The sequence below is a fragment of the Fukomys damarensis genome, unplaced genomic scaffold (assembly GCF_012274545.1).
Source record: "Fukomys damarensis isolate Sample0158 unplaced genomic scaffold, DMR_v1.0_HiC HiC_scaffold_39, whole genome shotgun sequence".
Lineage (NCBI taxonomy): Eukaryota > Metazoa > Chordata > Mammalia > Rodentia > Bathyergidae > Fukomys > Fukomys damarensis.
Window position 1 is genome coordinate 27,788,943 of NW_022900951.1, and position 12,123 is coordinate 27,801,065.

The 12,123-nt window shown below is 34.5% G+C and overlaps 1 protein-coding gene across 6 annotated transcripts in view; it reads right to left on the reverse strand.

Moving 5' to 3' along the window:
- Positions 1–12,123, reverse strand: part of Dmd (dystrophin) — a 2,130,457-nt gene that overhangs the window by 1,072,196 nt on the left and 1,046,138 nt on the right. For all 6 annotated transcript variants that reach the window (XM_033760401.1, XM_033760400.1, XM_033760399.1 and 3 more), the window contains exon 44: positions 1,267–1,414. In XM_033760401.1, the coding sequence (XP_033616292.1) occupies positions 1,267–1,414 (148 nt within the window). The remainder of the gene's footprint in view (positions 1–1,266; positions 1,415–12,123) is intronic.

Genomic DNA, 12,123 nt, shown 5'->3' on the forward strand with positions numbered 1-12,123 from the left:
ATTGTATCAGATACCTTTGGTCACGTAAGAGTGTAAGTGGTTTATGTCTCCCGAAGAACATCTTCAATGACAAATATGCATATTTATGCTTTTCAGATAGAGATTTTGTTATGCTGTATTAATTCAAAATGCCCTTTGGTGCTATTAATAAGGTATCTTCTGCATGACAACAAATTAGAAATCCATGAATTTCATCTTCTTCTAAATACTAGCACTGATGTGTATACAAATCTGATTGCTATACATATAATTATGCATGATGTAAAAGCTGTTCATTTCCCAAGTTTATAGAACTTATGATACACTATAATATGATAGAAACTCTTCATTTCTTAATATCGAAAGCCATATTTTCTATGCTAAAATATTTGATAATTTAGAATTGTAACATCTAATATCATATTGCTTTTATAAATCTAGAATTGTAAAGGTCTAAACTATTGAATTACCACTTTCTTAATCAGTATTTTCTAGCATTAAAAATGGGCCTTAAGTCAAATCTACATGAAAGAAAGCTACAACATGAACAACTTGAGCTAAAAAGCTACACAAATACTTAAGCACTGGTACACTAAACATAATATTTCTTCTGTCTAAATTATATAGTCTCTCCTCTAAATTTTATTCACCATAATGTAATTTTTATCTGTACATTTAATATACACAAGTGGAAATCAAACTATACACTAGTTATAGTCCATATGTTGCATCGCCATTAACATAAACAATAAAAAGTCAATAAGTACAACCAATTAATTGTATTGTTTTGGCCTCGGGAGTATCTCAGAAGGCATTCTGTCAATACAATATGTAGATATACTGCTGCATCACCACAAACTGTCTTGAGGGAAACAGAACTGTAATCCCAGTGTGATGCATACTTTAAAAACTACATTATTGCTAAGTACACCTTAAGTTCCCATTTTGGACAGGTTCCAGCATAAGGCAAAAATACATACTTCCTCAAGACCACAGAAAACCCTGCTGTAAAAAGATCGCATATGACACAGATGCAAATACACGTTGCAGTTCATTGGCTAAATCAGTTCTGTCTAGGCTTACTCTCTCCACCTTTCACTAAAAGTTCATATAAAGTCTCCCAACATAGTGATTATGATGAGTTTATAGTATATATAGCCATGGAAACCAAAGTCATGAATTACAAATTTCAGTCATTCTTGAAAATCTGAGCTTCAATAAACTAAGAAATTATGATACTGAAGTAAAGGTAAAGATGATTTGAAAAAGCAAATCTCAAAACCTTACCTTAAGGTACCACTTGTATTTAGCATGTTCCCAATTTTCAGGAATTTGTGTCTTTTTGAAAAATTGTTCCGCTTCTGTTAGCCATTGATTAAATATCTTCATGTCATAATGAAAACGCCGCCATTTCTCCACAGATCTGTCAAATTGCCTAGAGGTGAAAATATGAGTCAAGAAAACTAAGTGGACTGTATAAAACAAATTCTATCAACACATTATTGACATGTATTATTTTGATAGTTTCTTGTATTTAAAGATTTCAGCTCCAATTAACAAAAATAATAATATGGAAGGAGAATGATGACTTAAATTTTATGGCTATCATTTTCCCCTTTAACTTTGAATGTATTTCTTGATTAAAACAAAAATAAGATTGCTATTTTGGAATAGTCACATTATTTTCCTATGATCACATTTAATTTTTTAAAATTTTAAGAACTTAAAAATATGTCATCGTTGCAATAAATTATTTGGAAAGTTTATGTTCAATGCCAGAATAATTTTTGCCAGTCTCACATATTAATGACTTCAACTTCTAACACTCCTGCTACCATAGCATGAGAAACAGGAAGCAAGCACAATATTCGGAAAGCAGAGACGTTCCCAACTGATCGCATTTCATCAGTCACATTTTTAGCAGCCATCAATTCCCTTTCCTTTCCTTTCTCCCCTACTCTCCTCCCTTTGTGTCTCTTCTCTTTTCTTTCCCTTTCTTTGTACTAGGTATTGAATCAGGGGTTCACCCAGCTAGGCAAAGTGCTCTACTACTCAGCTACGTTTTCATTCGTTCATTCATCTGTAGACAGGTTCTTGCGCATCTGCCCAGGCCAGCCTTGAACTGATCTTTTCCTTCCTTGGGGATTACAGGTGTATCTGGGATTACAGGTGCATGCCATTCTGCATACATCTAGTTCTCCGTCTTCTCCTCGGTTTGCTTTTATCCCTTCCCCCAATCACTTGAATTATCTTTTTGCCAACACTTCCAGATACTAGGACCTTAATGCTTCTCCAGTATACGCTACAAATACCTCCTCTGCATTTTAGGGTGCCAACAACCCCAGGACTCCACAATATCAGACTTTCCCTCCACCATTAATCCACACCGGCACTTAACTATGCTTCTACAAACCCTCCTCCCACTCTGACCCAGAATCCTCTGTACAGGTTATCTTTCTTCTATATCCTTCTATATTCTTCTATGTTCTCCCAAGAGAAGGATACCAGGAAAGTCTGTACACTTGCTCGTGGTGCCCTTAGCTCTGCAAGACAGAGCTAGCAGACGAGAAAGGAAACAGGCTTAGGGCTTGTGCGCTCCAGTGACACCCTGGTTACAGGCCCCCAAAAGTGAGGTGAGGATACGGTTTCCAGCCACGCAAGACTGTGTACAGTTCCCCCAGCCCCTGCTCCTGACCCAGGACTTGGGAATTTGCACACATGTCACATGTTCCTGAACTGTTCTCCTTCCCATTTGCTGTGTTCTCCCCATCACCTGCAATACAACTTTTCCGACCTTAAATTCTTCATTAAAACAACTTAGATTGTCACTTGATAAACCTATAAAGAATTTAATATAGCAAGCAGCTATCAAAACTTTGAAAACTGTGAAGTCGACTTAATATTATTACTAAAATTACTATTAAATGAATAATTCTGTTCAAACAAAATATAAAGAATAAAAGCATAAAGCACATGCTTTACACATGATGACATTTGATGTAATACTACTTTAAACGCCATTTCAACTATCACATAAAATTTTAAAATATACTCTTCAGTTTTTAATATGTCTTGTTTTTAGTGAAGTCTACATCTATGCTTGTTGAATTTACTATGTAAAATTACATTTTTTATCATCACTACTTATAAGCTTAAAAACTGTTTCCTACAAAGGAAGATTCTGAATGTGTGTAATGTTTTTATGATTTTACAATGTTATATTTATAAATTCAATCTTTATTCTATCATTATTTTCCCTAAATTCTTCTCACTTCATTTTAAGTGAAGAGAAGGGTACCCATAATCAGAAACACCAAGCAAAAGTATTAAAAGTAGCACTTAGGGAAAAATACATATTTTACCCTCTTTATTACTTCTAGGGAAAAAAAGTTGCATTTTTTTCTAGCAGTGAGAGAAAATGCAGACCAAACTAAGTAAAGGACAAAATATGTCAGTGTAAACATATGGATAATAAATCAAGTAATTTTAAAATTTTGCAAATATTAAAATTCTCATTCACTATGCAAGCAGTATTTAAAATTACACTGCTGCTTCATTTATGTGCAGCATAACTTATTTCCTGCTGTTCTAAATCAAGTTAGTCAGATTATTCTCAAGCATAAATTACATTTAGGGAGTAATTTAGGTACTTTGGGACATACTTGAACACTTTCAGGCCATTAAGGTGGCGCTCAATTCCAAGAAATAAATTTAAATAAATAATACTCTAGTAGCCTTCTGACATATCCATTGTGGCTTTCTACTTTGGTCTGCAAATTCAGCACTGGGCCAATGATTATTTTCTCCTACATATTTCATCTTTGATTAGGTGAGTGGGAAGTTTCTTGGCTAATGTCTCATGGTCCAGAGTACAGGTGCTGATAAATAAACGTTTAGTTGGTTATCTGCCTGAAGTCATAATGCCTTGCTGTTCCTTCTCTGCTATTATTCAGATGTGATTTGTCACTCTAAGGTCCACATATTAGAAACTGGGTCCTCCCTGCTGGCTGTTGAAGTGACAGGCATTTTAAGAGATGGGCCTAATGGGAAGTCACTGGAGGCCCTTCCTTCACCAAGGATTAAGTTTGTTTGCACAAGAAGGTTAAGTCTGCCTCTGACCAGCCAGCTGTCCCTGACTTCCCTTCTGGTGAATTGACTGCTCTGGTAATAGGTTGACACACAACTGTGAGGTCCTGTCCAGAGCTGAGGTAGTACTGGTACTGATAGAGGACATTGTTAGGGAAAAAATGAGCCTGCCGAGGGAAACTGGAGGCAGGGCCCTAAAAATATTTAAGGCTGTGGTCTAGATTTTCTGACTCTGCAGTTCCCAGGCTTCCTAAGAAGAACACATCAATCCCATCAATTGCAAATGCTCCCTTCTACCCAGTCTTACACCTTCCCGTCTCACTGTTGCACAGGCCCAAGCTAAACTGCAGTGACTCTGTCCACTTAAATGGGCCTCATTTACAAGAATGGGAATTGCAGTTTTGACCCTCCCCATAGAAGGTGGCTGCCATGAAGGATCCAACCAGGCCCAAAGAAGTTCAAAGACTCCCTCTCCTGACTTGAGCGTGAAAACTTTTGGTTAATTGGGAGCATCCCTGTTAGTCACCACCCCCCACCATTTCCATTCTAGGAAAACAAAAGAAAAAACAGTCCTGAACTTGATTGCAGTTACCATCTCTGCCACTGCCAGCCCTGCCTTCTTGAGGGTATGCTTTCCTTACTGACAGTTGCCACCCCTGTTTCTACTGGCTTGGAACTCTCCCAAGTACAATATCCTTACTTACAAAAATGAACCTTTTCTTCAGGATATTGGCTATGCCAGTCCCTCAGTAAACATGCTTGCTAAAAACTGAACTTGCTAAAAACTTTTTGACTCTGAATCCTGTCTGTGGATCTCCTGGCCAATCTTCTCTGGGGGGAACCAAGAGCCAATATCAGCACTCAACACAGAGCACCCCTCACCCAGGCTGACCCCCAACACTCCTATAACAGAAACACGGCACTGAATCTCCAGAAATGGAAGCTAAATAAACCACTTTTTAAAACAAAATTGACTTATATGAATTACTTTATTATAGACAAAAAGCAGACTAATGTATGCCACTTCTGAAGGAATAATATTACTTGGTAAAACCTAGGTACACTAAAAGTTCTTCAGTTTTTCTACAGGACCTAGCTACCTCTGAGGAGATTCCTCATGGCTCCAACTCTCCTCATCCCTCCCAGACTCCTATTAGTTAACACTCCTAAGACACTATTTCCGGCCTCATAGTCTAAACGAGAATGCTCATACCTAAGTTACATACGAAACCCAGATACACACATGTACAATTCGACTTTACTTGCATGACAGTCTCAATGCTACTATTGTATGCAGGCTCGAACCCATTCCCATATTTCTTCAGACAGATAAAGCAGTGGTCAGATTACCTGGGTTGGATTCCCGGCTCCACCATTTCCCACATGGCCTTTTTGCAAGAGTGACCCGTCTGAAAACTGGCTATAAAGATAGTACTCACCTCCTAGATTAATTATGAGGGGAAAATGAAGGAATATATGCAAATATCTTAATATAGTATCTAGCAGTATTCACTATCACTTGGTATTGTCAGACTTTTCAGTTTGAACTCTCTGCTCTGTATATAGGGGTATTTAATTTTAGTTTTGATTTGCACGTCCCTGAATCCTAATGGATTCTTTGTATATTGCTTGGCCATTTGGATTTTGTTAAGACTACAGAAGTCACCAACATTGTTTCTACGAAGCATAAAACACAGTTATTTCCTACAAAGTGATTTACTATAAACACCATCCAGGTCAATACATATAGAAGTAATACACCAGACATCTCTTTGTCAGCAATCACTTCTCAAGTACTTTTCCCATTTTTCTATTGGACTGTCTGTTCTTTTCTTAAAGTGTTATAGGAATTATTCATAATTATAGATGTTGACAATTCATCTGTTATAGGTCTAATGGAAATATGTCATCACACTCTTGTTTTCATTTTTACTCTCTTAATATATGTTGACGTACATGTTCTTATATATAATGTAGTCCATTCTATTATTTGCAGTACAATTAGTGCTTTCTACATTTAAGAACCCTTTTGTACTCAATATTTATTGGCTTGTGCTCCTGAATTTTGTTGTAAAAGCTTTATTAATTTGCTTTTTCCATTTAAATCAATAATACTCTGGGATTTTCTTTTTGTGTATGGTTTGAAATAGCCCAAACATACATACATGTATACATATTTCTAAGCAGGAAATTAAATTTTAAGTTTTTTTAGGTAAGGCATACATATAGCACAAAATAATGACAATGCAATGAAAAAATTAAAAAAAAAGATATGTAGTGAAAAATGTCTATCTTATTTCCAGTCCCCCCACGCTACTAGGTCTGTTCTCACTGTTAATAAAAGTTTATAAATTGAAATATTTATAGAGTAGGGCAAAGAGCTAAACAAACATGATGTTATAAACTGATAGCATTCTCATTCCATTTTAGTGTTTCCAATATAGCAGATGCTGGTAATTTTACTACTCTGGATTGACATTTTATATTGTTACACTCTGTTTATTTTATTGATCCCTAATCCTCCCTAGGTTGTGAGCCTGGATCTCAGGCTTCAAAGGAGTTTGCAGTGGTACTTTGATTTTAAGTTTCTCACGGTGGTTATAATACTTGAATTTAGGAATTCATTCTCATGCTCTATCCCCTTTCTTCACTGTTGTAATTCTATACCTTTTATTTCCCATTTCTAATAATGACTTTTAATCTACTGCCACATGGACAAACAGAAAAGTGCAACTTTTTCTGAACTAGGAGTTAATGTGACTCCTTGCCATTCTTTTTTATCAGTGCGTTTGCCGGCACACACTCCTTGTGTGGCATTGGTACATGTACACAAAATATCTTCATTCCTTCTTCTCATCACCTTTCCCTCCTCTCCCTTGCCCCTCCATCTCTAGATCCCCTTCCCATTTGAGAAAGCTCTATCTCCCTACTTCCTATTATCTATCTTTCATTTTAAAAGGAGACAAGCACGGCATATTCTTGCTCAAAAGGACATCTATCTGTGATTGGTGAACTGCTTAGGTGTCTTGTTTGAATGCATTCCTATAGAATCGCATTCACTCTGGAAGGTTCAATTAACTTCTACAGCATTATATATAAAGGTGTCCAGGATAAGCATTAGCTTCATGGGCCATAGGGCCCTTGTTGTTTCTAAAACCTGCAAGTATGATAATTAATCTTGATTGTGCCACGATTGGCTTGAGAGATGCCTAGGAGATAGTAAAGCATAACTGTGGTTGTGTGTGAGGGCATGACCCTGAAGACAGTGTCTGATCCTTGGCTTCTTCCTTTCTGACTTGTTCTCTGTCTCTTTGCTTTCTAGCTGTAAAGACGTGAGCGGCTTTCCACTGCCAGGCATTTTTGCCTGATGTTTCTGCCTTGGAACAAGCCAACAGTGAGCTGAAACTAGGAAATCATGAGGTAAAATAAGTTGTTTCTGCTTTAAGTTGTATATGTTGGGTATTTCGTCCTGGTAACAAAATGGTGACTAATACAAGGAGCAATTCCATAGACTCATTTCATCTTTCCCTTAGCAGCAATGAAAGCTTGAGTATATCGTTTTACTTTTTTGAGTCTACATTGTCTCAAAAACGAACAATGCCTATCCTATATAGCATTTGTAGAAGGATACAATTACACTTTAAGCTATAAGTGGCAATATTTTAGTGTCATTGATATTAATAACTTAACTTATCTGCAAATTTTATAATATTGGTACAGAATTTATAATTGACTAGAAAGCCCTCCAATATGTAAAATTCATTTTAAATAAATCAATATATTTTAAGAAAATTATTGTCCTCATTAATAAAGAACACATGAAGGTAATTAAGTACAAGTAGGGTAGTTTAGTCACATCTTAAAAAATTAATATAGTTTGCACAAATCTGCTAAAGTCCAAAGTATAAGGATATATTGTTACTCAAATTTTTAAATGCATATTTAAGACTAAAGCAATAGCAACAAAATACATCTTACACCAAAAAAGTCAAGAGTTTTGTAATGATAAAGTTAGATAAATGTAATGAGAAAGTTAGATAAATGCTGATAACATTTTTTCGGACAGACTCAAAAATAATTTATCTCTAAGAAGATTGAAATGTTAAAGGACTTTATTTCCAAAGTCTTTTTTTTATCTTTTCTGTTCTCTCATTGGGCAGGAATCTCTGAGTGGGGCTTAAAACTGGTATTGTAGTGGTCCTTTCTCCTTCTAAGTATGCTGGTCTTTGGTAGAGAAGGCTATAACAGAAAAGCCTCATCAATAAGTTAGAGTCACTTTGGAAAAATACAGACTTTTTGAACTGTAAGTTTTCTCTCTTCTGTTTTCTTTCTTCCCATCTCTTTCTTTTTCTTTCTCTCTCTCTCCTTTCTCCATCATATATATACACATACAGTACATACACATGCACACACACACACACACACATGCACACACACACACATATCCCAATCAGTGGATATTAGAGGATTGGGAAAATTCATTAATCATATTATTTTGGTTGAGGGACGCTGTAATTAAACATGAGATAAATTCATAACTATTTAAATAGGTAGTAGTTCATATTTTCACCTTCTCTTATTGTCTAGTTATTTAGTTTATCTAATTATAAGAAAAGAAAAAGTGTCTGATATCACTGATGTCTGTGATTTTATAACTCTCCTTCGCTCTTTTATTTTATAAATATTCTTGCCACAACCCAGAGTCGCAGAAGACCAAAGACAGTGTAATGGGTGTGATATTTGATAGTTCCAAGATAATGAAAAACATTGTGTGTATACTATTCCTATGTTGCTTCTGATAAAAATCACAATATGTTAATGTGAACCTAAAAATTACCCACTTTCAATACCTTGATTTGGCTCAATCAGCATCTATAAAAATACCCAAAGTAGCAGAAACAGTTTTCTATTAGGGCTCTATAATATAACCTTAATATGAGAACCTTTTGAAGAAATCAACTATACAAACTGATTGAACAGTTTAAATGAAATGATTTAAATTTCTTAAAAAGTTTAAGTTAACTTTTCTGAGATCGTAATATCTTCATGAGTCTCCTTTACAAAATGTGAGCACTTAATTTAGTGTTAATTTACTTATCTTCTTATAGTCTAAATGAAGACGATACAGTATTAGATCATCTGCAAGCTTGTAAATCATATTTTAAAGATGGTATCACATCATGTGGTTAGCTTTTAAATCTAATTTATTGGCTTTCATTTCATTTGAACATGAAACAGGTAAGAAATGTGGGAAGGTTCACAAGACCAAATGCGGCCACAGCCATAAAAACATGCTAAACACTCTGCTAAGAACTTCAGGCTCAAAGCAGTATTTAATATTCTCAAACATAACTTGGGGTAGGTATTGTTATATTCATTTTTGTAGATAAGAAAATTGAGAGTTTGAGAGGCTAACTTTCATACTTCCAATCAGGGATACAAGACAAAAACCTAGTTGAATAAAGACTGTTTATACCATATGTGTTTTTGTTTTTGTAATGCATTCAAATCAACAAATATATATTCTCACAGAACACAAGAAATCCTATTTCTCTAATAATATACTGTTATCTTGGGCATAAATGTGTTATTATTGTGTTATTATACTCATACTTCTGAGCATTACAAGTTTTTTTGTTTTGTTTTGTTTTGTTTTGTTTTTTTTGAGACTAGTTCTCACTATATAGTTCAAGATGGCCTTGAACTCACTATGTAGTCCAAGGTGGCCTTAGACTTGGGACAATCCTCCTGCCTCAACCTCCAGAGTGCTGGAGTTAAAGGTATGTGCTACCACATCCAGAATAAGAGCATTACAAATTTTATATTTCAAAGGAAATAATACATCAATGATCAAAACTTCTTTGTAAGCAATATAGTCTCACACATTCCATTTTTATAGCTACTTGTTATATATCATCACCTTAAACTCTCCAATATAATGAAATTTCTCCTGATTTTCTATGAACAACCTGGAGTGTTCCTCATCTTTTTACTTAATATTTCACTCATATTATTTTTTATATTAAAATACTGTTTTTTCTAGATTTTCTGTTCAGAAATGCCTTCCTCCATGAGCATCTTTCTATGTTATATATTAGAAATTATCCCTACTCTCTTTGAACTATCCTAACACTTTTTGGGTTTTCTGTTTTCCTTTTGGAGATTAAAAAAAATTCTTTTTTAAACCACTTCACGGAAGTGTGATTGACATATAAAATCTGTACGTATTTAATGTATACATTTTGATGATTTGGGGCACACAAACCATGAAACCATCACCACCATGAATGTCATTAACATATCTATCACCGCCAAACATTTCCTTTCACTCCCTTTATTGTTGTTTTTGGTAAGAACACTTTTAAGAATACAATATTTTTAGCTGCAGGTACTAGGCTACATAATAGACACCCAGGCTGTATTTATCCTGCCTAATTGAAACTTTGTACCACACTTTAAAGATTTATTTCATTATGTTTTCTATTGGTGCCATTATCTCAAAACTACACTAAATGCTTTCAAAGACAGAAAATATGGTGAATCACCATTTTTACCTTCTATAATAAGTACCAAAGAGATCTTGTTGAGCTTAGTTTTTGTAGACTTTAGTAAATCCAAAGGATTAATTTATATATATATATATATATATGTAACTGGTATCCATTTGGAATTATTATACCTTTTGATAGGAACAAATTTATAGATAAGAATCTCCAGACTATCTTTCACCATGTGAAATTTGAAGGCAGGTTGCCATGGCTTGGAAATTTTGCTTTACTACTTAAATTGTTTTGTAAATTTCAGCAAGTCATTTAAATTTGCTGACTTTAGAATTCTCATTTGTGAAGGAGTTATAATAACTTTTCACATGGGGTTATTAAAAGGATTAGAAATAATCTATTAAATGTAGAGAAATAGCAAGAGGAAAAGTTCTAAACCATCAGAGGTTATAAGTAGTAAAGGGAATAAGAACAATGCTCAATCAATAATGGTAATAATGATGGTCATATATCCAGATATACACAAATATACAGCTAACTGCCATAATTATAAATATTAAGTCAAATACACACACACACACACACACACACACACACATATGAGCCTTTTCACTTGAACATTTCCAATACATAGCTGGAAAGGACAAAATATAAAATTGACATACATTTTCACATTCATCCATGAAATTTATTTGCTATGTTCCTGAATCTATTCTTCTTGTTCTACAAATGTGTCGCTACATATAATGTGTGACTATGTATGAACTGCTACTATATATGAGTGAACCAAAGCTATTATAGTATATGGAGACATATTTGCTTCCTACTTTCTCAAAGAGTGAAGGACATAAGATATTCAGTGTTTTGTGTGTGTGTGTGTGTGTGTGTGTGTGTGTGTGTGTGTGTGTGTAGGAGAACAGATTTTGAACCTCAGGAAAGGTAAGATATTTAAATATTTTATTATATCTGAAAGTTACTATTAAAACATAGATTTCAAATATAAAAAGTAAGAATAAGAAGCAGAAAGATATAATTCTGTTCCTCAGACTGCCAAAATGTTTCTTTCCTTTATAAACCAATGCATCAAATGAAAATGTACCTCTTAAAATACGTGTGAGTAAATGTCTTTCTTTAGAATGAGGATTCATTTTTTTGGCCATGCTTACAATTAATGATTGAAGGGAGGGCAGGGACAGGGGGAAAACATGAGAATCAAGACTTGTCATGTAGAGGTACAAGATCCCAACAATGAATGTAACTATACTGTATCCCTAAAATGTACCAATAAACTCAATTAAAGCTGAAGAAAAAAAAGATCACTGTACATTTTAAAATATATTTGGCACAAGAATACAACATTAGAAATATAAATATAAAATTAAAACAATTGAATTTTTACATAGTTTTATCCTACATGCTCTATTCTATTTTCTTTCATGCAGTTTCACTGGGACTATTACATCCAGCAGACTGCTGCTCCTATTAAGAGACTTATAATTAACAGGAGTTACGCACATGTACTAGTTTTCATCTACCATATTAATGAACATATCAAGCT